Genomic DNA, 24,520 nt, shown 5'->3' with positions numbered 1-24,520 from the left:
AAGCGGGCGGGGCGCGCGGGCGCGGGGCCAGGCCGGGAGCGGGACCGTGCGTCCCGCCGGCCGTCTCTGCCACCGCCGGAGCCCCCTCCCGGCCCTCCCTCCTGCCTCCCGCTCGGCGGGCGGGTCCAGCTGTGTTCCATTAGCGGCCCTGGCACGTCCCCAGCCCCCTGGAACCGCCCCTCTTCCCCCGCCCGGAGTGGCCGGCGGTCCCCGGCAGACAGGCGCGCGCTCGCTCGCGGGGCAGCATTCAGCCCCCGGAGCTAGCGACGTGGGAAGCCGGGTCTTCGCGGCCCGTCGGAAGTGATCGAGGACCTCGCCGCAGGCCTGAGGAACCCAGCCGCCCTGCTTCCCCAGGCTGGCTGCCCCCGGGCTACGTGGATTACTCAGTGAGGTGGGGGATCCCCAGCCACGGTAAGTGGGGGGTGGAGTGGGCTGCGTCGGGGCTCTGGGTGGAAGCACTTCTTCTGCCTCCAACTTGCTGTGTGACTTGGGCCAAGTGGCATCCCGCGCCTGGACCTCAGTTGCCTTCTCCATAGGGGAGCTCTGAACTCCATCCCAGTTCTGCTCTCCCTGCCCCCAAATCCGCTCCTTTGTATTAGGATGGGATCACATCTTTGGAAACTTCTCTCATATCCCTGCAGCCCCGGCTCTGGGGAGTGGAGGCTGGAGAGGGAGAGCAGGAAGGGGACAAGCCCACTGATATTCCCTCCTCCACATGTGGTCACAGGCCTCCCGCAGCTGGCAGCTCTTCCACTGGCAGGACGGGGAGGCCAGGATAGGGTTTTGGGTGATGGGATGTGCCCACCCCTAGGAAGGAGGGCAAGTAGGGTGGAGAAACCGCTCTGCCCCAGGAACAAGGGGATTGGGATTCTATCTCCAAATACATTGAGGTGAGGGATCCTTCTTGCGCTCACTCCCTATTCAGGACTGAGGGAAGGGAAATAGAATTCCATAACAGCTGGGGGGAATGAGGTCAGACTTGCATAAGAACTTCCCTACAGGACTTCCCGACAGGAGGGCCTACTGGAGGGGTAGTCATAGGCTGGCTATGGGCATGTGTGTATGTGCAAACTGGTATGTCTGGGTAGATCGGTGAACATGTGTCTCTGGGAGCAATCCTGTATGCAGGTAGGTCTGTACGCACGCGCTAGCACAAACGTGTCTGTGTGGACACGTGCTTGTGTATCTGCGTGTGTCACGCTGACATATGAATAACTCTGTGTGTGCACGTGCAAGTGCTATCTCAGGGGAGGCCGGATGATGTATGGGTCTGCTGGCCGCTTGCTGAGCCTGCATTGATTTATCTGGGCCCATCCATCAGGGTTTAATAAAACTAAAAGACGAGCATCCATCAGCGGGGGAGGTTGGCAACAAGGTCCTGAGCCCGGTGACCCGCTTTCCCACCCACCGTACCCACTGGCGAAGCTTCCTTGGCCCCCACACAACTCTGTGATACCTGCCAGGAGACGCAGCTCCTGACCTTGTGGGTGCCTGGCAGGACTGCCTGGCTGAGCTGGGTTCCGCTAGCCAGGTACCAGGCCAGTATATAGCAATACAGAGCTATATAGGCTGGTAAGATATTGAAATACTTCTAAGTGTCTTGGTAGTCTCTGTCTCAAGCCCTCTCCCTCTCCCAGTTCAACTGGCCTTCTAGGACCTTCGCGATCTCTCCTTAATCCAGCAACTACCCACCAGCACCATCCAACACTGCCCGGACCCAAAATGCGCCAGCCAGCGTTCTGCTCTGGCTGATCCGTGTCCGTGCCATACCGGTGATTAAATATTTTGAATATTACCCTGGCCCGAATCCTAGCACAGGGCCTGTGGTTAGGCCTCTGAGAGGGACGGATGCTTGGCCAGCTCTCCTGCCACCCCAGCACGAGGGCCTGGGCCCCACAGGCCAGCTGCTCCTTGCCTCTGGATCACGCCATGTGAGCTCAGGAATCCACCTCCACGGTCTCTGTGGTTTTCAGGAACTGGGGCTGTGGCCGACCTCTCCGGACCAGGATGCGGGCACCTTGGGTCCCTGGCTTGTGGCTGCTTAGTCTCTGGGCCGTGTGCAGCCGGGGGGCAGACACAGGTGAGGAGCCATATGAGGCTTGGGGTACCATCGGCCTGTGATTGGCTTCCTGATGTACAGGTGTGGCCATGTGCCTAGGTCACGTGGGTGTTTATGGAGGGAGGGTCAGAGGGTGGGCTTGGGGTGGCCTGAGGCGTTGGTGCGGCATGAGCCAGAGTGTTTTTGTGCTTCTGTGTGTTTGTCCATCTCTGAGTCTTTCTGCGGCAAGAGCGGCTCTGTACCTATTCCTGTGTCTCTGTGTGTGAGATAACAGCCCTCCTTCCTTCCTCCGACGACCCCCCCACGTCCCCATCCCCCGCACGTGAGCCCATCCTGCGCACACGCAGGCCCGTGACGTTCCTGCAGAAGGAAGCTGCATCTTGAAAGAGGCCCAGGCCCTTCCATCCACTCCTTTTCATGGTGGAGAATCCATCCTCCAGCCCACGTGCTCCTCCTCCTCCACGGCTGGCCCTGGATCCCGAATAAACGGCCCGCCTCGAGGCCCAGACACTGGATGGGACAGAGGGTGCAGCTTTCCAGGGCCCAAAGCCAGAGGAAGTTGACCGGGCAACTTGCCCTGCCTTGCTGGGTGCCCTCTGGGTTTTGTAGCTTAGCTGCCCGGCTGAGCAGATATAGAACTCCTAGGACCCGAAATGAGCTGAGGGAGGCAGAAAAAGCGAGGTGCCGATGTGAGAGGGGTGTGCGGCCAGCACCCATGTGATTGCCCGCAAGTTGTGTGTGTACATATGTGTTTCTGCATGTATGCGCGTGTGCCTTGCTCTCTCCCTCACCGGGTCCCCTGGGGGATGGGGCAGGGAATTTCAACATCTGTAAGGAATCTGGGCCTATTGCCAAGGGGTGAGTCACCCATTGCTGCTGCCGATGCTGAAGACAGTGATAGTCCTTCTGGCCAGACCTGGGGGAGGGGGACTTCAGTGGGGTCACTGGGCCCAGGGATCCAGGAGTCTTTCTTCCAGCTAGGCAGCCAGGGAGTCCAATGCCCACCTTCTTGGAGCTGTATCCGTTGTCCTGTCCCAGCTATCCCACCTGCAGTGATGGGAAGGCCTCTTCGAGTCTGGCCTTTTTCTCCTCTTGTAGCACCTTTCCTGACATTTTGCTCAATTATCCCTAAGAGGAGGCAGGCCCATGGCTGCCTGTTTGTCCCTTCAGGATTCTGGAGACCACAATTAAGCTATTCTTTTCTAGGAGCCTTTACCCAGTTAATATACCCTATATGGAGCCCCAAGGTGTGGGTGGTTCCCTTGAGCTTGTGGTCCCTTCAGGCCCTCGGTCTCTTCTCACTGTTTCGTAAGGTAGTTATCCAGGTGAAAAGTCATTCTGTTGGCTCAGGCTTGTGTCTGGTCTGCTTTTCTGCTTTAGATGTAGGAAGTAAACTCCACCCACTGCTGAGAACACATGTACTGGCTGTACATGGCATCCCCAGGGGCACGGGCATCTGTAACTCACGCATGTGCAGACATGCTCGTGTGCTCATATATAACACAAGCATGCATAATGTGATTTTCTTTACCCCCAGGTGCCCTTGCCCCCTGCTTGGGTCTATATGCAGGAGGAAGCACATGTTTATATCCAGCTCTCTTCTAAGACTTGCTTTTGCTCCTTCTCTTGCTGACCTTCCCCCTGACTTGGAATCACGGGGAATTTGAGTTCCAGGAGTTCTGGTCCTGCTCTGCTGTGAATTCACTTCATGGCCTTGGGCCCAGCCTTGGTCTCTGGACCTCAGTCTTCCCATCTGTATACTGGGGGTCCTCCTGGCTCCCAGGGCAGCCAGGGTCAGAAGGCAAGAGGTAAAAGCAGCCCCAAGGCAGGTTCCCCGTTTTTGGGGAACAAAAACTTGCTTCTCTCCAGCTTCCCCAAGAGCCTGGACTCTTCAGCCAGAGTCCACTGATGGCCAGCTGCCGATTCTCTTCCAGGCGAGCAGTGCCCTCCTTCACAACAGGAAGGACTCAAGCTGGAGCACAGAAGCCATTTATCGACCAATGTGACCGGTGAGTGCCCATCTCATTCAGCTGTCCCCCTCCCCCATCTTCCTGGAGTGGCTGTTGCCCCTCCTCACCTGCCCAGCTGAGCTCTTCATCGGGTGTCTCCCCCAAAGGCTTTGATCTCATCCACCGACTCAACCTCATGAAAACATCTGCCATCAAGAAGATCCGCAACCCCAAGGGGCCCCTCATCCTTCGACTGGGGGCAGCGGCGCTCACCCAGCCAGTACGGTAAAGGCCCCAGTGCGACCACTGGGAATTAACGCTCCCTAGCAACTCTGGACATGGGACCAAAACCCAGGGGTGCCTGTGGGTCATTATAGCCTACCCCCTGCTGGGAGTCCATCTGGTTCCTGCCCCTGGGATTGCAGGGTGGGCCCAGAGGAGATGCATGGCAGACCCACCCTCTGTCCCGTCCCTTCCCTATCTCTGGCTAGTAGAGGTAGCCATCCTATGGGCGCTGGGAAGACCCCGGGATGGGGGTGGGAAGCTGGCAAGAGTCATGTTGTGTGTATGTGTGTATGTATGTGTGTGTGAGAAAGAGAGAGCACGTACCCACATGTGCCTGTGGGTGAGGTTCAAACTCCTAGAAGTCCACTGGGGGTCTGGCCCCTGCTTCCCTCTGTAGCCTCACCTTCCAAACGGTTCCTCTTTCTTGCCGGCTGCTCCCGTCACACCGAATGCTTCTTACCTTTTGTTAGTACTTCTTTTCCCAGCCCAGTCCTGGCTGTCCTGGGTTCCAGGGCAGCCCGGATTCTGTGGAAGAACTCAACCGCAATTGTCACGAAATAGTGACATCGTCATCCTGGGGATTCTTTGTCTAGGGTCCTACCTCACCCCCCTGTGGCTCCCCCGTCAGATTTGAAGGCTCCATGAGGGCAGGAACCTTCTCTGTGTTTCCACCACTGCTACCCCCCCGCAGCTGGACCCACCTGGCACGTAGTAGGCACTCAGGCGATGTCAGTAGAGGGAACGGACATGCTCGTGTGTGTGTCGGTTTGGAGGTGTGGGCCTGTGCGTGTCTCATGCAGGTTCGGCCGTCCTGAGGGCCTAGGGTGGGCAGCGGCTGGCCTCTCACCTGAGCCTCAGCATCCCCTCTCTGCTCTGCCCCCAGACGAGTGTTCCCTCGGGGCCTCCCCGATGAGTTCGCCCTGGTGCTGACACTCTTGCTGAAGAAACACACCCACCAGAGCACGTGGTATTTATTCCAAGTGACTGATGGAGATGGGTACCCACAGGTGAGCTGGACGCCTCTGCCCCGTCCCCCCATGGCTCTGGGAGCATTGAGCAGTACCCGTCCAGCCCGACCTCTGTCCCAGCTTGTGAATTCGGGGACCCCTCTGTCCCATCCCCAGCACCCACCCTCGAGGCTACCCTGTGCCCAGCAGCTCCTGTACCCTTCCTTCAGGGTGGATGACTCTGTGGCCCTACCAGCTTTCTTGTCTTTCTGGGCTTCAGTTCTGCCTCCTGTGAAATGACTTTGAGAGCCCCACACTTTGCCAGACTGAGCCTGTGGGGCTCTGACTCTCTGCCCTCTTCCTTTCCCAATGCTGCACAGATTTCCCTGGAAGTCAACAGCCCAGAGCGGAGTCTGGAGCTCCGGGCCCGGGGCCAAGATGGTGACTTTGTGTCCTGCATCTTCCGGGTGCCCCAGATCTTTGACCTGCGCTGGCACAAGCTGGTGCTGAGTGTGGCTGAACGTGTGGCCTCCGTGCATGTGGACTGCACCTCAGCCTCCTCGAAGCCTCTGGGGCCCCGGCGACCCATGCGGCCCGTGGGCCACGTCTTTCTGGGCTTGGATGCTGAGCAGGGGAAGCCCGTCTCGGTGAGTGCTAGGCTGGGCGCTGGCCTCTGTTCCCGCCTTCTAGGGGCCGGAATGAGATCCCTGGAATCTGTATCTGACCAGGTCCTTCCCTTGCTCGGAATCCTCTCGTGGTTCCCCATGGCCCTACACATAGTAACCTGGCATTCAAGGCCCTTCGTGATCTGGTCCCTAGAAACATCCATGGTTCATCTCCTTCCTTTACATCTCTCTGTACGGCTTACTCTGGTCAGTTCCTTCCTAGTCAACCATCTCACCTGCTACTTTCATGCCTGCTCACCTTTACCTGTGCTGTTGCATACCCATCCACAGGACATCTACCGGTCCTTCAAGGCCTCGCTGAACCTGAACCTCCTCTGGCTCTGTTCCTCTGGGCCAAAGCCAAAGCGAACTTTTCTCCCTCCTCTCCATCTTTCCTGCATGTGCAGCTCTGTTTCGCTTTACTCCTGACGATCTCTCCAGGTGAGACGGGAAACTCTCGGAGGGCAAACCCCCCGGGGTGGGGCCATCTCGGGCCTCAAGGGCAGCCAGGACGCTGAGCCGTTTGATCAAACGAGGTGGGAAACTGATTTGTGTGTCTTATCCCCTGCAGTTCGACCTTCAGCAGGCACACATCTACTGTGATCCAGAGCTTGTGCTGGAGGAGGGATGCTGTGAGATTTTACCAGGCGGGGTGAGTGGCCCTGCTCTGGCCCAGCTGGGGAGGTCTGCCGCACAGTGTGCTGGAGAGGGGTGATCGGGACGGGGATGCCCTGAGAGCTTAGGATGAGTGGGGTTGGGGGGGGGTCAGCCTTCTGTACTGACCCAGCCCCTCCCCCACTCTGGACAGTGTCCCCCAGAGACCTCCAAGGCTCGCCGGGATACCCAGAGCAATGAGCTCATCGAGATTAATCCACAGACTGAAGGCAGGGTCTATACCCGCTGCTTCTGCCTGGAGGAGCCTCAAAACAGCAAGGTGGGTGGACGGGACAGGTAGACACGAGCGCCGGTAGGTATAAGTGAGACCGGGGTCCAGCACAGGGCCAGTTGTGCCTGGGGTAGGGAGGGCACCGGAAGCCCCACCAGTCTATGGACCACCCCTATAGGATTCAGGGAGACAGAGAGCCCACTGTATGAAGCTATTGGCATGGAGAGACGTGCCTCTAGCTCTGGCACTACCCAGCCCTCACTGGTGTCACCCAGGACCCCTCTGGTGATGTCAGGACCAGGTTTGCACCCAAAGGCAGTATCTCCGGGACAGGGGTACCTGGGGTCAGAGCCCAGGCCACACTGCTTCCCTCCGGGCTTGCTTGCTTTCGAGGGCCCAGCCCCAGCCAATGGCAGGCTGGTCTTACGCCCAGCACCATGGTCAGCTGCCCTACCTACTCTCAGGTTCTTTAGGGTGGCAGGGAAGCCCAGTCCCTCCCTTTGCCCCACCCCCAGGCTGGGCAGCCTCCCTGCCCGCTGGGCATTGTGCCAGCCTTTGGCTGCAGGAACACAGGCTCCCATTGATTCATGGTCTTGTTTTCTCCGACATCACGTGGGTGGGGGGAGAAGGAGGAGGGCCTGGGGGAGCGCCAGGAGCCTGAGCAGGCTCTCGATGCCTGGCGAGGTGCTAGCTGAGGGGGCACCTGGGGCCATGTCCCCACCTGGGTGCCCCTTTCCAACATGGGTCCCCGCACTGCCCCATCTTCAAGAGTTCCTTTTTCACTCCATCCGCCCAGGTGGACGCCCAACTGACAGGAAGCATCAGCCAGAAGGCAGAGAGGGGAACAAAGGTAGAGATGGTGGGGGAGGGCAGGGGATGGAGTCCGTCGTGCCCTCTGGCTGCTCTTTGTGCCCTCTGTAGACCCCTGGAATAAGCCACTGTACTCCCACTCACTTCCCCCTGCCCCCACTCCTGGACCGAGCTGAGGACGCACAGGAGGGATGAATGGGGGCGAGCCAGACAGTACCTGGCACAGCGTAGGGCACCCGCTCCCGATGGTTCTTGGGTAGGAATATTGGACAGGACCTCACAGCCTCTGCTTCCTGCCCATCACCATGCCCTCCCTCTTCCCAGGCCCAGCAGGAGACAGCAGCCGATGAGGTAAGCCTCCCATCTAGACTGGCAAAAAGAGCTTGGTTGAAGGGGTGCCAGCATGAACCCTTTGGACAGGCTCTGGGGCAGCAGATCTGGGCATGGGGGTCTGGGATGACAACGCAGCTCCCAGCATTCTTCTGGGGCTCAGTGCTGGGCCCGGTCTGCCTGCTGCCTCTCCTTGGGTGGGTGGAGATGGTGGTGGTTGTGGGGGTAGTTAGTCCTGGACACTCCTGCTGAGTTGGCAGAAGATGGCCACGGGCATTATAGGAGGAATCCAGGCCTTGGCTGTGGGACCCCAGATCCTGGGCCTCACTCTGCCCCCACACGCCATGGAACCCAGATCCCACTGCTATTCCTCTCTGGGCTTCGGTTTCCTTGTGTGGGGAATGGCTTGGCTCTGTTTGGCTGGGAGTTGAGGGATGAGGCTTGTTGGGCAGGATTCCTCTCTTCCTGCCCCCTTGGACTTTACCCAGGACACACATGGTGTTCTGTGTGCTTGGTGTGTGCATGCGGGGGAATGGGGTGGGGAGGGCTGGCCTCGAGCTCTCCGACCTGACCTCCTGGCCCATTCTTCCCTTGCAGTGCCCACCCTGTGCCCATGGTGCCCGGAGAAGTAACGTGAGTGAATAGAGAGTGTGCAGGCTGCAGTGGGCGGGGACTGGGAGTGGGCTAGTTGGCTTCCTGGTTAAAGACAAGCAGGCCTTTGTGTTCTTATCGCACCCCCTCCCTGCACATCCCCCAGAGCCGGGCTTGACTCCCACCCCCATCCCCACCAAGGGCAGCATGGAAGGAAGCCTCACGCCTTACGATCATGGCAATGTATTGGGATCCAGGGATGGAATGGGGACAGGGTGGGGACTGGTGGGACCAGAATCTTGGTTGCTGATCCCAGCTTTCCACTCCCCACAAGGACTCAGGGCTGCTGTGCTTGAAGGCCTCCCACATCACCTTGGAGGCCTCGAGAAGGGGAAGGCTCACTTGGGGTGACACAGCCTGGCACTGACCCCGAAACCCACGTTGGCTCAGCCCGTGTCCTCCTCTGCCTGTCTAGCTGGCTCTGGCCCAGTCTCCCTCTGGGGGTCCAGAAGGAGAAGGGAGAGGGCTCGGTGCGAGCATGGCTAGTACCCAAATATGCCTCTTCCGTGGGCAGCATAAGTCACTACTTTCCCACAGCCTGACATTCTGAATTGACATGCCACGTAAGTCCATAAAGGGCACAACCTCCTGTGGCCCTCAGATCCAAGCCCCCTGAACTTGGGGGACACAGGAAGTACCCCCTCTGCTGCCTGGCCTTCTTTCCATCTAACCCCCCACCAAATCTGGTGAGGCTGATGGTCCCCAGATATGTGGGAGTTACCATGGCAACTGAGCAGCCCTGTAAGCCTAACAACCAGGGGGCGGAGCTAGCTAAAACCAGGCAGTTTAGAGAAAGGAGGTTAGACCCCCTCGGCAAGTCCAACAGCCTTAGGATATGAACTCAGCCTGCTGGGTGGCCTTGGAGACAGTGCTGTTGGTCCGCTGGGGGTCTTGGATTCAGGCTGTTGGTCTTGCCACAATGCTGGGTGGCCCTGGCTTAGTTGCTTGCCTTCTCTGCGCCCCTGGTTTTCTCTCCATCTCTGAGATATAATGCTCTCTTTGCCTCCTAGGTCACAGTCGGTCCCCCTGGACCCAAGGTGAGTCCAAGATGGAGAACAGGACCCTTTTGCTTTCTTTGGCCGTCCCAGCCTGTCCCACAGCATGTGGTCCCATGGTTGTGTGTTTCTATCTGGGCTACCCAGCCCTGTATGTATGCGGGGTGGTCAGGGGTGTGTGTGTGTGTTGGAGGGAGTTGTGGGTCCTGTGTGTCTAAGGAAGGGAGTTAAGGGCGCTCCTTTGCTGAGTCCTACTGTGCCTCCCAGTGTGGGCCTCAAGTTCCTTCCCGCCTCCCCCCCAAGCACTCTGGAGGGCTGCTACTACCATTTTACTTTGAAACACCCCAGACCCCACTGTGTCCCCTGTGTGGGACTGGGGGTGTCAGAGGGATTGTGTGCGGGGGGGTCTGACTGTGTGCCTCCTGGCTTACATGTTCACATACGTGTGGCCCTCTGCGGTGGGGGGTCTGAGCCCTTGTCCTGGTGGGCCCGACAGGACCACCGGGCCTGTGGGCAACGGGGCGGGTGGCACGTGTGTCAGTGGGGAACTGTGCGCTCGTCCTTGCCCAAGGGAATGTAACCCAGCCCCTGGGGCTGCCTTCAAGTCCCGTTTCTTCCTCTCCCCAGCCCCCTGAGGTCAGGGCTGATGGGAAGCCCGTTTTATTGACAAAGAGACTAAGTCTCAGAGAGGTGGCGAGAGTCGCCCTGAGTCACGTGCTAGTCTGGGCAGGGCAGGATTTGAACTAAGGCAGTCTAGCACTCACCATCGCGGATCCTGTCATCCCACATGTGTGCATCCGTGCACATGTGTCCTTGTGCCCCTGGGTGAGCTGCGTGCGGGCTCGCGTGCTTTGGTAGGGGTGTGGGGAAAGTACCCTTTTTTGTGAGACTATAGATTTGCCAAATATAGCCTCTTGGGGTGGGAGGGCCATATGGAGGAAGGCATATGGAATCCATATGCCACGCTGTGTGCATGGTTGGGGATTGGGGCAGGCTGTGCTCATTTACACACCCGTGCGTAGGGGATGGGTAGAGAAGACGGCCTGAGGAGACCTTCCTTGGGTCTCCCATGTGCTCCCCCGGGTCCCAGCTCCCCGCTTTGATCTCCACAGGGAGGGAAAGGTGAGCGAGGCCTGCCTGGCCCATCAGGCCCCAAGGGAGAGAAGGGAGCCCGGGTAAGTGCCCCAACTATGCCCACTGCAGGGTCCTGCCTGGCTGTGGCCCGGGGGAGGGGGGCTGGCATGTGAACCATCCCATCCGCTCAGCCAAACCCCTGCAGCCTGGTCCACATGGGGAAGGATGGGTAGTGTCTTTCTAGGAGTTAGTATATGGGAGCCTCTATTTTTTAGGGGTACCTAGAAGATGCCCAGTGGGACCGTGGGACTCTTAAGCCTATCCCTCTCAAAACAGGGTCCTACCCTGATCCCTCTTTCCCTCCCCTTAGGGCAATGACTGTGTCCGAATCTCCCCGGATGCCCCGCTTCAGGTAAGACCTGGAGGCAAGGCCTCCTTCAAGGTCATATGAGGCCAGCCCCCAGGGAAGGGGCCGTGCCCTTGGCAGCCCATGAGGTGACCCTGGGACCCTCTCAACATCTTCTCTCCCTGCTCAGTGTGCAGAAGGCCCAAAGGGAGAGAAGGGGGAGTCAGGAGCGTTGGTGAGTGTGGGACCTGGCTGGGGGCAGGCCAGTGGGGTCCTGGGCCAGCCTCTCCTTCCTTCCCTCACCCCTTCTTTTGTGTCCCCCGTTATCTCAGGGACCCTCAGGACTTCCGGGCTCTACAGGCCAGAAGGTAATGGGCCTGGATTTGGAGGGCCGGGTGCCCGGGAGGTCTCTGGGTCCTTCAGACTTGAGGAAGGAGATGTCTGAGGTCTTCTTGGGGGATGGAGAGCACAGTCCCCACCAAAGACTCTGTGTCCCTCCCAGTCACCCTGCTGGTCCCAATTCCCACCGACCCAGAGGGAAATGCCACAGACTCGCTGAGAGTGGCTGGGCTGGGCTGGCTCGGAGGGTCCTTCTCTTGTCCACCTTCCTGGAGTGACAGAAAGCCTTTCAGTCAGGGGAGGCAGAAACTAGGGGTCTAGAAGGCAGTCCGGACAGAGCTGCTTTGGTTCTTCCAGCCCCTTCTTTTAACCCCAGTCACGTTACCTTTTCCTTCCTCAGGGCCAGAAAGGCGAGAAGGGAGACGGAGGCATCAAGGGCTCGCCAGGAAAGCCAGGCCGTGATGTACGTTTACGCTGCTTGGGACCCTTCCTCGCCACAGCCCTGTGGCCCTCGGTGCAAAGCTGGAATTGGCCACCAGCGTCCAACCTGCTAGCCTTGCTCAGACAGAACAGGAACCCAGGGAAGGGGAGGCAGGGCCCCAGGAAGCAGAGCAAGGAGGGGACGGAAAAGGATCCAAGCCCAGGCCCCCTGGCTCCTAGCCTGAGTCCCTGACCTCTAGTGCCGTGACGCGGTGTCTGATGATCTTGGCTTTGGGGAGGGACACTGGGGGAAGGGCAGTTGGCTGTTGCCCCAGGAAGGTGACAGGCCTCAGGCTTTTCTTCCACCTTCCCCAACTCCACAGGGCCGGCCGGGGGAGATCTGCGTCATGGGGCCCAAAGGACAAAAGGTGAGTTGTGGCATCTGTGGGATGGAGCGTGGGTGGTAGGTCTGAGGCGGTGGCTTTCTCACACCAACCTATGTCTGTGCCAGGGAGACCCTGGCTTCGTGGGGCCTGAAGGGCTGGCAGGAGAGCCTGGGCGCCCCGGCCTCCCTGGGCCCCCTGGGATAGGACTTCCTGGGACCCCGGTGAGTACGTCTAGCCCCTGCTGCTCTTCTTTCCTCAGAAACCCTTCTCTTGCTTGGCAGGGGCTGGGGAGATAAGGCTCCTGGGGTCCTGGTTGGGGGAAGGGGCTCGAGTAGGTCTCACTGTGATGTGGGGTCCCTGGGAAGCCTCTACCTGATGCTGTTTCTGCCCTCAGGGGGACCCAGGCGGCCCACCAGGCCCTAAAGGAGACAAGGTAAGCACAGGCAGGAGTATGAGCACCACTGCATGGTGGAGGGAGGCAGAAGGGGACCCAGGGCAGCAGGCATGCATGCGGGCAAGGAGCCAGACATTCAGCTGAGGAGGCTGGCTCAGCTCAGCCAGGCCCCTCACTGGGGAGGGTCCCCATTCCAGCACTTGCTGACATGGGAACCCTGGCCTGGGTTCCAGGCATGGGGACAGGTAGACCAAAGTCTAGTAATGACCAGAAAGGCCACACCTGGGGGACCCAAGCTCATTTTAGGGTCTTATGCCTTGATGAGCAGAAAGTCCTGGAAAGGACTGTCTGTCTGTCTGTCTACTATGGTTCCTCTGGGGTCACCCAGATTCCCCTTGACCTGCTGCACTGGGGAAGGGATACACAGAGGCCTCGTATCCTTCCTTCTTTTGCAAGCAGAGGGACTTGGGCTACACGTGGAGAGGGACAGGCAGCATGCGGGAAGTGCTTGCTGACCAAGCTGACCAGGAGGAGTTGGGAGATTTGACTGAGATCATGCTGCCAATTCAGAGAAGGGGCTGATGGGGATGGGGTGAATGGGCTGAGGTCGTGACCAGGAGCCTCTCCCTTAACCTTTCTTCTGACCCCAGGGCAGCTCGGGGGTGCCAGGAAAGGAAGGTCCTGGTGGGAAACCTGTAAGTAAGCCCAGTCTGGAGGTGGAGGGGGGCTGCTGCCCACCATGCCCAGGGCTGCTCTACCAAGGCCTCCAGAGAGAGGGGGGCTGGGTCCTTGGGGCCTCCCTTGGCATACCAGTCCCTCTGGCTGGCACTAACCACTAACATTCACCGCTTCTTCTCCAACAGGGGAAGCCAGGGGTGCCGGGGCTGAAGGGAGAGAAGGTGAGGTCTAGGCCGGGTGACACCAGGTTGGGGTGGGAGTGGGAGGCCCTCTTTGAGGGTGACACTGAGCCTCAGGGGTGCTGGACATTCTCTAGGGACCTGTTGTTTGTCCACTCACAGTCTCTCTCTTCTGCTAGGGTGACCCCTGTGAAGTGTGCCCAACGCTGCCTGAAGGCTTCCAGAACTTTGTGGGGCTCCCTGGAAAGCCAGGACCCAAGGGGGAGCCAGGCGATCCTGCACCAGCCAAGGTGAGTGCCCAGGTGGCCATTGAGGGGTCCCCCCAAAAACCTGGGAGTATGATCCTGGAGAAGGAGTTCAGTGCTTGACAGAGGGGCTGGGTACTCCTCTTAGCCATAGAGAGATTGTGGGCAGAGGGTCCTGGATCTAGATGGGAGCTGGGTTGAACCATAGAGTGGAGGGCTAGGCTAGAAGGTCACCCAGGTCTCCGTGGCTACCTCCTAGGGCTCTTGAAGGAGGCTCTAAGATGCCTTTTGGGCAGGCTGGGGTGGAGCCAGCCCTCATAGTGAGTGAGGCTGTGCCCTCCTTCTGGGAGTTGGTTGGGGGGCAGGGCTGGGCTACGGTCCTGGGCTTGACTCCCTACCCCACTCCACTCCCTCCCCCACATTTTCTTTCAGGAGGGCCTGGGAGCTGTTGGATGGAAAGGTGATCGGGTAGGTACAGCAACTTTCCAGTAGGATAGCTTAGACTGGCCTGATTTCCTCCATCTATTACGTGGGTTGATGAGCCCTGGCTCTGGGTGCTGATCTTGAACACCGTAGGACCCCTGGGTATTTGTAGGGTTTGTGGTGTGTAACACTGTGTTCCCCACACATGGCTAGGAAGTTTGCAGGGCCCAACAGGCCCAGTCTCAGCCCATAAACCTTTTCTCCCTGTAGGGAGACCCTGGCATCCAAGGCCCCAAAGGAGAGAAGGTAAGGGAACACGGGTCTCCTGGCTGCCTCCCCGCCCCCCAACCTCTGGGGGCCTTTCCAATTCTCTTCTTCCTTTCCCAGGGGGACTCCTGCTTGTCCTGCAGCTTAGCTGTAGGGTCCCAGCATCTTGGGCCCTCCACAGGGGCCAAAGGAGATACGGGCGCTCCTGGCTTTGGTTTGCCTGGACTCCCGGTGAGTAACTAGCCACACCGGTGGCTTCCCTGGCTCTTTTGGCTCTGAGTCTCGAGGCAGAGACCAAGAAGGAGGCCCTAACGCGGGTGTCCCAGGCCTGCAGCCTCGCTTCTCCCTCCATCCCTACACTGCTCCAGGCTGCTTGCCCCTGGGGGCTCCCTCTTAGGACCTCCAAGTGCCCGGCTGCAGGACAGGAGTAATGGCCAGCTACCTGCAGAGTCGTGGTGTTCCTAATTCCAAGCTGGCCTTTCTCTTTCTGGGTGGATGCTGGGACCATGGAAGTGGGAAGAGGCTCTAATTGTGACTTGATTGCTTTTCAGGGGAAAGTTGGGGCTCCAGGGCCAGCAGGGCTGAAAGGAGAGAAGGTGAGATCTGAGTTAGCTGTCAGGGAGCCTGGGGCTTTCTTGGCAGGGAGGCCGGAAATAGGGATGATACAGACAAGAGATCGAATCCACGGTGAAAAAAAAAGTCATCGGTGTTTTGCAGACAGGAGTCTCCTTGTGAGAGCCCTCATGCTCTCCAAGAGAATTCCTTGTTGTATTTTTATTTTATTGATCATCGAAAACAATTAGGCACACGTAAGACTGCCCTTTAATAAAATAACCATATTTGATTATCCTTTACCATTTATCATGGGCCAGGCCCCGTTCCAAGCATTTGTACATGTGTTAACTTGTTTCCCCCTCCTAAAACCTGATGGGGGAGCTACTCCATTCTTCTCGTTTTACGGATGAAGAATTTGGAGGTTGGAGAAGGCCAAGTCAGTTCCCCAAGGCCACATGGCTGCTTGGGTGTAGAGCTGGGATCTGAGCCTGGGAATCTGGCTCCAGAGTCTGTAATCTTTGCCACTCGGCTGGGCCACTCGATTCTGGTGCCCGTGTTCCCTCCCATCTGTACGTTTGATTGTGGTGGAGACAAATGACAGTGCTCCCCACATGAGGGCTTCTGTGGGTGGATGAGTGTTCAAGGCTGACAAACACCACAATATATGTTCAGACTCCGCTCTGTCGGGCAAACCACACCTGGCATTTCTCAGATGGAACTTCTGTCCCCCCCACCTCTTAGTGGCGGGGTCCTGGTCTCAGTAAATGGCAGGTCCCCAGCTCCTCCGGCCCCAAACCTGCAGCCTCCTGGCTCCCCTGCCTGTCACACGCCCTCGCCTGCCTCTGAAAGTTCCTCCAGCCGCCTCTCTGTTGGCACCCTCCCTCCCCCGCTCCCGAGTCCCAATGTGGCTCACCTGCTGGTGGCCACCACAGCTTGTCCACGGCCCATTTGTCGGCTGGCAGGTAACATGACGTGCCCTTGTAAAAAGAGCTCAGGTTTCATTATCTCCCTGCTTAAAATCCTTCCTGACTGACTCTGTCTGTACCAAAGTCCTGCTATGCCCACAAGACCCTGGGCGACCGGCCCCTGCCTGCTATCCTGCCGGCTCTCCTCTCCCTGGTTCTGGGGCTTTAGGTGTGTGTCCCCCTTCCTCTCCGGGCCCTGTCAAGGCCGCTCTTATCTCTTAGATTCTGTACTGTGACTCCCACTTTCTAGCACATTCTTCCTCTTTACGCTCCCCCCACTGCCCCACTGCTTTCGCTGGCTGGCTTGATTCTTGTCTTTCTGATGATAATCATGGTCAACACTTCACTGACCCCTTTCCAAAGCAGCCTCCCCCGTCTCATCTCCCTGCCTGTTTCCTCTGCTGCGCTCATCACAGTTTACAGTTGCTGTGACTTCAAAAATTCTGGTTTTCCCCACAAGTATATGTAAACTCCATGAGGTGCTTAAACGGTGCTCCCTGCATCCAACCCACGCCTTGGCCTTGCACACCATGTTGGCGTCCAGCGAGTAGCCATCGGATGAATGAATGAATGACCTTTGGGGGCTGGGATTCTGTGAAGTGAGGCTGGAGGCAGGAGCTTGCCACAGACTCTCCTGGGAACCTTGGGGGCAATCCCTTTCCCTCTCTGGGCCTCAGTTTCCCTCATCAGGAAATGAGAGGGGTAGGCAGTCTAGAAGTCCTCACTGGATACTTTTTGTGGCTTGTGGTTTGAGACTGACCTGGACCTGTCAGGCCACCTCACTTTGACCCTATGTTCTCTGCTTTGCTCCAGGGTAATTTTGGGGAGATGGGGCCAGCGGGCCAGCAGGTGAGTGTGCTCGGTGACAGCTCTGGGGGAGGAGGAAACGAGGGAGGTGGGCGTGTGGGGAAGACCCTGTGCTGGGGTGTGGCCCAGCATAGCACCGGCAGGTGACGGGCCTCACACATGGCTTCTTTTTTTAATCACACAGGGCCCACCAGGGCCAGTGGGAGCCACAGGCATCAAAGGGGAGAAGGTGAGTCTGGGGACATTCCCCACCTGCAGCCAGGGTGAACTTCCTCAGTGCACACTTGCTCTAATTCCAGCCTTTCAAGGCTCCCCACTGCCTGAGGGTAACCTCTTGCTCCTTAGCATGGCTTCTGAGACCTTGATGACCTTGACGATGTGGTCCCCACCTTCCTTTCTTACCTGTCCTCCCGCGGTCTCTCCTAAGATACCCCTCCCCCCACAGAGATGCTGTCAGGCCCAGCTGGGTTCCCTAGGCCCCAGATCCCAAGCCTGGCCTGGGATCCCCTGCCACCCCACATCCTGACCCTGTCTCCTTGCTTGGCAGGGGGAGCCTTGTGAGCCATGCCCAGCCCTGTCCAGACCTCAGGATGGGGACAGCTACATGGTGGCCTTGCCTGGCCCTCCTGGAGAGAAGGGAGAGCCCGGGCCTCCAGGCTTCGGCTTACCAGGAAAACAGGTGAGTTCCTGGGTTGTTGCGGGCAAGGCTCAAAGGAGGGGAGGGACCCCTGCCTGGGTCTCTTGGCTCCATGGACAGAGGGGAGTAGGTGGGAGGGTGTGGAAGCGTCAGCACTTCTGTCTCCAGAGGAGGCTAGCCTCAGGGGCCTCAGCCCTTCCTCCTGGGACGCAGCCTGGCAGAGCGCGCCGAGCACGGACTTGGGACCAGCCTGGCCTGGGTTCAAACTCTAGCTCTGCTTTTTACTCACTCTTCGACTTGAGCAAGTTACTCCTCTCCGTGCCTCTGCTTCCTCTGCATGGCGTTGTTGGAAAGCCTCAAGATGCTGTGTGTGAAGCACTTCACAGCTCACAACAGACATCCAGGAAGTGATGGCTACCACGGGGCCCATTACTATTGCGGCTTTACTGGGAGCAGCGAGCGCTGGCACAGGGTACGCTCTGTGCCACACACTGCTTCACACGTCCTGGCACGTCCAACCTCACAGGGACTCTACAGGATAGAGGCCAGAGCCATTTTTATCTTTCCCATTGACAGATAAGGAAGCCGAGTCTCAGAGAGGTTAAGTAACTTGCCCAGGGTCGCCCGGGCAGGAGTCTGGCTCGTTTCTTCTCTGCATTTATATAGAATCACTTCCCCAGAACGGGAGCGGGGATTTTGTTCTGTTTTGCGTACGACTGTATTCCCCGTGTCTAACACAGTGCAGGACACTTAGCGGTGTCTGCTGTGAGTGCACGGGTGCTAGAAATGCTTTCTCCCTAGGGCAAGGCTGGAGAGCGTGGACTGAAGGGGCAGAAGGTGAGAACCTCATGGGCTTGGGCGGGCACCACCCATCTGATGAGCTTCCCACCTCCTTTTCCTGCTGGCGTTGTGCCCATCCTCTCCTCCCTGGACAGCCCCCAGCCCCAGTGAAGGGTCTCTGAGTGCCTTTAGTTCCCAAGAGGGCAGTCTGCCCCTGCTGGGTTGGCCCTCCTTGAACCCTGCTCCTTACAGGGTGATGCTGGGAATCCTGGAGATCCTGGAATGCCAGGCACCACGGGGCAGCCGGGACTGTCGGGAGAGCCTGGGGTTCGGGGCCCCATGGGCCCGAAAGGAGAAAAGGTCAGTCAGGCAGGAGACATTGTGTTGCATGAACAAAAAGAAATCAGACTGGGAGTTAATGAGGTGAGGGACGGCAGAGTCAGGCTGTGAGCCTTACGGGGTATCAGAGTCACTGTGAAGATGCCTCAGCTCTTCTCCACGGCAGGGAGGAGAAGAGCAAAGAGTGTCAGGGGCGGTTTTGATTTCCCAGACTGAGATGGGGACACTGGAGGGGCAGAGCTCTTAGAGGGGCACAAGGACTCTCTTTGCGATGTCTCCTCCTGGCCTGGCCAGCCCTGGCTCAGGGCTCCTGGCTGTGCCCATCTCTGACCAGGGTGATGGCTGCACTGCCTGCCCCAGCCTGCAGGGGGCAGTGACGAACATGGCGGGACTGCCTGGGAAGCCAGGCCCCAAAGGAGAACCCGGCCCAGAAGGCATGGGCCGGCCTGGTAAACCGGTGAGTCCTGGCTGCCTGCCCCTTGGTCTTTCCCTGCCTGAGCTTTGCCTTCTCTCCCACCTGCACCTTTCCCCCTGTGGGACCCATGGGCTACCTGTATCTTTTAGGGCCAGCCTGGTCTACCTGGAGTTCAAGGGCCCCCAGGACTGAAGGGCATCCAGGTACGTGTGCATCCGGGGAAAGCCTGGGCTGCAGGTGTGTGTGGTGAGGGTAGATACATAGGTGAGGCAGATACATAGGCCCATTGGGCCTGGAGTGGGGAAGATGGGCTACAGAGTAGGGAGAAGCTAGAAAAAAGGAGGTTAAGGGGAAGAGGCTAGGGAAGGAAGTTTTAAGGGTAAGCAGGGAATCTCAAGCCAAGGATTGTCCTATTGCCTCTTCAGGGAGAGCCCGGGCTTCCAGGAAAGGGAGTCCAAGGGCCCCAGGTGAGTGTTTAGCCTTACCTTTGCCTCCCTGTCCCCCAATGCCTCCAACACTTCCATTAGCCAGCTGCTCACTCCTGTACATTCCCCAAACTACAGAGCTCTGTCTGCCCTCGAATGCTCAAGGGCATAGCTCTGGCATAGGGAATTGGTCAGCAGCCCTGTAACAGTGGCTGGCCTGCTATTACTTCTGTGGAGGACCTTGGCTTCGTCCCCTGCCTCTCTTACCCTCACAGTCTTTCTGTGGAGCTCTCTGGACTTTGGGCTGGTAGATGCCCCAGCCCAGACCAGCTGTGCCAGTGGGACAGGTTGGCCTGGGCAGCTGTGGCCCAGTCTGTGGTTTCTGACTTGCAGGGGGAACCTGGAGTCCAGGGTTTGCCTGGTATTCAGGTATGTCTGCTTTGGGGCCCAGAGGAGACTGGGGGCCGGGGATGGGAAGGGAAAAGGAGGGAAGTGAAAGGGAGGAAAGGGAAAGGAACCCTTTAGAACAAGGGTTAACTTCTGTCTGCAGGGACTTCCAGGACCTCGGGGACCACCTGGACCTGTTGGAGAGAAGGGTGCCAAGGTGAGCCTCTGCCTCGTAGGATGCTAGCCCTGTGGTGCTTTGGAGTGTCTTGGCTGAGGGGACAGGGGACCAGTGACATGCCCACCGCAGGGCCACCCAAGATCTGATCTGATGCATCTCACCTGCCTGATTACCCCTGGTAGCCTCTGTGTCCTCTTTTCCACAGGGGTCTCCAGGACTGAAAGGGGCTGCTGGGCCTATGGGGCCCCCCGGTGGCAGCATCTCTGGGCCTCCGGTAAGGGTCCTCTCTGCGCTCTGTGCTGGACGCTTGCTGGGGCCAAGGCACTTACTATTGGGAAGAGGGCACAGGGTTGACCCTGCTGGGGCATGGCAGCATGGAAGACGGGAGGAGGGAAGCCCAGCCTCTGAGAAGGAAGACCACCCCGTCTGGATGGGGACACCTGACTAATATTGTTACCAATCCACGTCATTTTACCGATCCCCATCATTTTGGGAGCAGTGGCTGCTAAGCCTGGTGCTAAGCTCTAGACCTGGGATCTGCTTAAACCTCCCTGAAAGGGAATGGCTGTTACTGTCCCTGTTTCATAGATGAGGAAGCTGAAGGCCAGAGGGCGAGGGAGCCAAGGCAGGACTTGAACCCTGGTCTGTCTGACTCAAAGCACGTATGGGGACTCACTCACCCCCACTTCAAACCTTGGGCCTTGGGGGAGTCTTCTAACTGAGTGCTGCCCCATCGAACTCTCCATAGTGATGGGAATGTTCTATTCTCCTCTGCCTGAGGCACATATGGTCATCAAGCACTTGAACTGTGGCCGGCGTAACTCAGGAGCTAAGTTGTAAATTTCATTTAATTTTAATTAATTTAAATTTAAATAAGCACATGTGGCTATCGGCTGCCCGACTGGGCAGGCCAGATCTCTCTCGACTCAAAATACTTCCAACCTCATTACCTTCCAAGACCTCTCTTTATGACCGTCCCACCAGCAAGTCCCCTCTTGATGACTGTCCCACCAGTGAGTGCCATGCTTTAAAAGATGTGTCTATTGAACAAACTGCAGAGATTAAGTAATAATAAGTACATTTCCTTATTTTCATTCATCAAAGACCTGCATAATAGTCAGCTTCTGCTCCATACGAATCTACTAGAATTTTACAAGATGGTATAATTCTAGCCTAACTCAAAGAAATGCTATCTTTCAGCCACCCTGTGCCATGCTGGGTCATGGGCAAATGTGTTTTTTCTTCTTGGGCTTTTGGTAATGGGGAAAATAGCCTGGCGAAAGATACCTTTTCTATCTTTACGGGTCCCTAGAGAAATTCCAGTTCTGGTTTGGCAATCACTGATAAGAGTCCTGTCGAGGGTGCTTGGAAGCCCAGAGGAGCCCGCACCCTGCCCAGGTCCATGGCCGCTCCCAGGGAGCCCCAGGGGAAAGGCAGAGGTTAAAGGCAAAGGTGGTTCTGGTCCTCAAGGAGTTTTGAGTCCCTAGTGTGAAGGTGGCAGAGCCCACAGAAAGGCAGCCTTCCAAATGCCGTTGTTCTGCCCGGCGGACTTCTCTAGACCTCCTTCTCTCAGGCCAAACCCCATCCAGGAGGCTTTCCAATCTCAGCCCCCAACGCAGTCCTAGTTGTGTGACCACAGGCAAGTGACAGCCTTTCAGAGTCTCCAAATCCTTGGTGATAAAATAAGAACAGAAATTTCTACTTCCTGCTAAGTCTTTGGAGATAACCTTTGTGATAGAATGAGTGTCGAGCATGAAAGGGAGGGACAGGGAGAGGGCAGGGGCCTCGGGCCACCTAGAGCAGAGTACAGTCGTGCTGGGGGGGGTCTCTTACAAAATTTCTTTAAGCCTGAGTTCCCTCACCAGTCAGACAGAATTGTGCCATCCTACAGGGCTGGGGTGGGGGGGGGTGGTCCCACTCAGCGTCGTCTGACAGACTCTTGGCCCAGGGTCTGACACCCAGAAGGCACTCAGGAAATGCCAGTCTTCCTACTTCCTCCACTCCTTGTCTCCTGTGCCAGAGTCCCCTCCTTGAGGACAGGGGCACTAGGACACAGGCTTCTGCTAGTCCTATCTGCCCTGTGGGTGGGCCGCACGGCTTGGCTGCCATCCAGGCTTGCCGCTGACCCTGGGCTCTCTCCCCTCAGGGCCCAGATGGGCAGCAAGGACAAACTGGACTTCCTGGAGCCAGAGGGATGCCGGTGAGCACAGAGTCTCAGAACAGCAGGAAGCTGTGGCGTTGTGCCTTCACACCTCTCCCTACTCACCTCACTGTGTTTCTTCCCTGCAGGGTGAAAAGGGACCTCAGGGAGAGAAGGTGAGTCCCAAGGCCCTGTGGTCAATACTGTGGGGAAATTAACCACCCCTGGAGCCCCACCCTTAAGGGAACCTTTACACATGGTGGTAGCTCTAGACTGGAGGACAGAGGCTGAGGAGTCATCCCAGTCTCCTTGCTACTGCCAGCTCCCTGGTTCTAGGAAGCCGGGGCCCCAAACATTTCTCACTTCATTTGGTTGCTGGCCCAGGGCACACCTAGGATGCCAGGAGACCCAGAGAGCTCTAAAGGCCCCATGGGGGCAGCTGCACTGGCAGATGGGGCCTGAGTCACAGGCCAGGGCAGGCACTAAGCTGGGGAGGACCAGGGGTGAGAGGGCAGAGAGGCAGGGGGCCAGGGCCGGAATAAGGGGAGTGGGAGGGCAGCGGCCAAGCTGCAAGTGTCCCAGAGGCAGAACACCTGTGCAACTGCAGATGCTGAATGCAAACTAACAGCACGAGCAGTAGCACCCAGCTGCCGGGGGCCTCAGGCCTCCCCGTGTGGCAGGAGCCCCGTGTACGTCCATCCCTGCCATCCTCCTGACCGTCTGTGCATTTGGTGCGATCACCCTCGTTTTACAGATAAGGTGACTGAGACTCGAGAGGTTGAAGAGGTTTCCTAAGGGCACAGTCGTCAAGAGGCAGATCCTGGATTTAAACCCTGGCCTCTCCATCCTAGAGCCCGTGCTGCCTCCTAGATCCTGGTTTCCAGAAGGTCCTCTATCCTCGCCCCACCCCCACCGACAAAAGCTCTTGTCTTTTCAGGGCGAAACTGGGGAGTGTTCCTGCCCCTCTCGAGGGGACCCCATCTTCTCTGGCATGCCGGTGAGTGGCGCTGAGAGCCCTCCCCCCCAGCCGGGGGAGAGGCCTGGCTTCCTGTGTTGGTTCAACATGTGAGCCCCACCTCCCACCCCACCACCCCGCCCCCGCAGGGCTTTGCAGGGGCCCCAGCCAGCTGCCTCCCCACGCAGCCCTGCGCTTGGTGTGGACATTGCCTATAACCTCTCCCTTCTTTTGCGACCCCCACTCCCACCCAGGGTGCTCCGGGACTTTGGATGGGCAGCTCCTGGCAGCCGGGCCCGCAGGTGTGTGTCGCTTGTCTCCTCTGTCTCTCCACTTGTCTGCCAGCGCCCCGTGGCTTGCCCACCCTGATGCTGACACCCCCAGCGGTGGGGCAGAACTTTCTCTGGGGTCTGATGACTTCTCCTCTCCCTCAGGGTCCCCCAGGGGTTCCCGGACCACCTGGCCCTCCTGGAATGCCCGGGCTACAGGTAAAGGGGGAGAAGAGAATGGGAGTCTGGGAGGCAGAGAGCCAGGGTGGCCGTGCTGGGGCTCTGTGCTGGCCTTCACTCAACACTTGCGTGTGCCATCCTCACGGGGGTCCCTGCTCCGCAGAGCAGCATGGGGGGGCGCCCACTGATCCTTTAGGGCAGGCTAGGGACAGTCTCAGCCCTTTCTTGAGGAACGCCCTGCTATGTGCTCGCCTGGGCACCCTACTGACCTCCAGGCCAAGCTCAGGCCTCAGTCAGCTGTCAGGAACCCAGAATCTGGATCAAACAGTCCCTTACACCGGCCTGGTGCGCCCCTGGTTTGGAGCAGTGTGCAACATTCATTCACGCGAAGAGGGAGGGAGGAAGACGAATTAGGGTGTGGGGTCAGAAAGTGGGAGGAGGGCAAGGAAGGTGTTGGAGAAGAGTGTTGGAAAGAATCCAGACTTAGAGGAAATGAGTGAGTGAGCCCATGAGGGAGAGCATTCCTGACAGCGAAAGCGGCAGGTGCAAAGTTTTGGGGGCGGGACTGTGCCTGACAGTTGGGGGAGTAGCAGGGAGGCCGCTGACAGTGAGGGGAGAGCAGTGGGAGTGGAGATCCGTACAGCACTCTGCTGAGGGAGCGCACTCCAGAGCCTGTCCGTCAGCCTGACTTTGAATCCCAGCCCTGCCAGCTGCTAGCGGTGTGATGCCCGGCAAGTTACCTACCCTCTCTGTGTCTCAGTTCCTTCACCTGTTAAGTGGAGATCATTACAGCACGGACCTCATGGGGCTTTTGTGAATTTTAAACAAGTTAACGCATGTGAGATGTGTAGAACCACGTCTGGCACACAATAAACGGTTAGACGGCATTAGCCGACATTAGGCCGGTGCCCATGATTATTTTATATCCGTTCCCTCATTCGCTGGAGTCTCACGTCAACTCCGGTAGGCAAGATGGCATTCTCCCTAAGTCTCAGCTGGGCGAACGGGCTCCGAGGGGTGAAGTATCTTGTCTGGGGTCATCCGGCTCAGAATTAGCAGTGCTGGACTGGGCTTCCCCAGCGCCCAGCATTTTCTCTTCCCTGCCAATGCCCTGCGGGACAGCCCCCAGCGGCTTGCACGCCAGGCACCATTCTCTGAAG

The 24,520-nt window shown here is 58.2% G+C and overlaps 1 protein-coding gene across 1 annotated transcript in view; it reads left to right on the top strand.

Moving 5' to 3' along the window:
• The first annotated feature begins 371 nt into the window (after nucleotides 1-371).
• Nucleotides 372-24,520, top strand: part of LOC111143511 (collagen type XVI alpha 1 chain) — a 49,526-nt gene continuing 25,377 nt past the window's right edge. Inside the window, exons 1-43 of the mRNA XM_022497320.1 lie at nucleotides 372-411; nucleotides 1,974-2,080; nucleotides 3,994-4,068; nucleotides 4,176-4,293; nucleotides 5,177-5,300; nucleotides 5,621-5,887; nucleotides 6,477-6,557; nucleotides 6,714-6,839; nucleotides 7,588-7,641; nucleotides 7,926-7,952; nucleotides 8,529-8,564; nucleotides 9,593-9,619; nucleotides 10,690-10,752; nucleotides 11,022-11,063; nucleotides 11,188-11,232; nucleotides 11,330-11,365; nucleotides 11,737-11,799; nucleotides 12,140-12,184; nucleotides 12,268-12,363; nucleotides 12,537-12,575; nucleotides 13,187-13,231; nucleotides 13,400-13,435; nucleotides 13,573-13,683; nucleotides 14,071-14,106; nucleotides 14,332-14,367; nucleotides 14,449-14,559; nucleotides 14,880-14,924; nucleotides 16,662-16,697; nucleotides 16,840-16,884; nucleotides 17,203-17,334; nucleotides 18,094-18,129; nucleotides 18,325-18,432; nucleotides 18,746-18,868; nucleotides 18,976-19,029; nucleotides 19,252-19,293; nucleotides 19,645-19,680; nucleotides 19,802-19,855; nucleotides 20,022-20,090; nucleotides 21,963-22,016; nucleotides 22,106-22,132; nucleotides 22,894-22,953; nucleotides 23,166-23,213; nucleotides 23,346-23,399. Of these exons, the coding sequence (XP_022353028.1) occupies nucleotides 2,008-2,080; nucleotides 3,994-4,068; nucleotides 4,176-4,293; nucleotides 5,177-5,300; nucleotides 5,621-5,887; nucleotides 6,477-6,557; nucleotides 6,714-6,839; nucleotides 7,588-7,641; nucleotides 7,926-7,952; nucleotides 8,529-8,564; nucleotides 9,593-9,619; nucleotides 10,690-10,752; nucleotides 11,022-11,063; nucleotides 11,188-11,232; nucleotides 11,330-11,365; nucleotides 11,737-11,799; nucleotides 12,140-12,184; nucleotides 12,268-12,363; nucleotides 12,537-12,575; nucleotides 13,187-13,231; nucleotides 13,400-13,435; nucleotides 13,573-13,683; nucleotides 14,071-14,106; nucleotides 14,332-14,367; nucleotides 14,449-14,559; nucleotides 14,880-14,924; nucleotides 16,662-16,697; nucleotides 16,840-16,884; nucleotides 17,203-17,334; nucleotides 18,094-18,129; nucleotides 18,325-18,432; nucleotides 18,746-18,868; nucleotides 18,976-19,029; nucleotides 19,252-19,293; nucleotides 19,645-19,680; nucleotides 19,802-19,855; nucleotides 20,022-20,090; nucleotides 21,963-22,016; nucleotides 22,106-22,132; nucleotides 22,894-22,953; nucleotides 23,166-23,213; nucleotides 23,346-23,399 (2,835 nt within the window). The 5' untranslated portion in view covers nucleotides 372-411; nucleotides 1,974-2,007. The remainder of the gene's footprint in view (nucleotides 412-1,973; nucleotides 2,081-3,993; nucleotides 4,069-4,175; nucleotides 4,294-5,176; nucleotides 5,301-5,620; nucleotides 5,888-6,476; nucleotides 6,558-6,713; nucleotides 6,840-7,587; nucleotides 7,642-7,925; nucleotides 7,953-8,528; nucleotides 8,565-9,592; nucleotides 9,620-10,689; nucleotides 10,753-11,021; nucleotides 11,064-11,187; nucleotides 11,233-11,329; nucleotides 11,366-11,736; nucleotides 11,800-12,139; nucleotides 12,185-12,267; nucleotides 12,364-12,536; nucleotides 12,576-13,186; nucleotides 13,232-13,399; nucleotides 13,436-13,572; nucleotides 13,684-14,070; nucleotides 14,107-14,331; nucleotides 14,368-14,448; nucleotides 14,560-14,879; nucleotides 14,925-16,661; nucleotides 16,698-16,839; nucleotides 16,885-17,202; nucleotides 17,335-18,093; nucleotides 18,130-18,324; nucleotides 18,433-18,745; nucleotides 18,869-18,975; nucleotides 19,030-19,251; nucleotides 19,294-19,644; nucleotides 19,681-19,801; nucleotides 19,856-20,021; nucleotides 20,091-21,962; nucleotides 22,017-22,105; nucleotides 22,133-22,893; nucleotides 22,954-23,165; nucleotides 23,214-23,345; nucleotides 23,400-24,520) is intronic.

This window comes from Enhydra lutris, unplaced genomic scaffold, assembly GCF_002288905.1.
Source record: "Enhydra lutris kenyoni isolate GAN:26980312 unplaced genomic scaffold, ASM228890v2 scaffoldscaffold9, whole genome shotgun sequence".
Taxonomy (NCBI): domain Eukaryota; kingdom Metazoa; phylum Chordata; class Mammalia; order Carnivora; family Mustelidae; genus Enhydra; species Enhydra lutris.
This window is presented reverse-complemented; position numbering and strand designations above follow the sequence as displayed.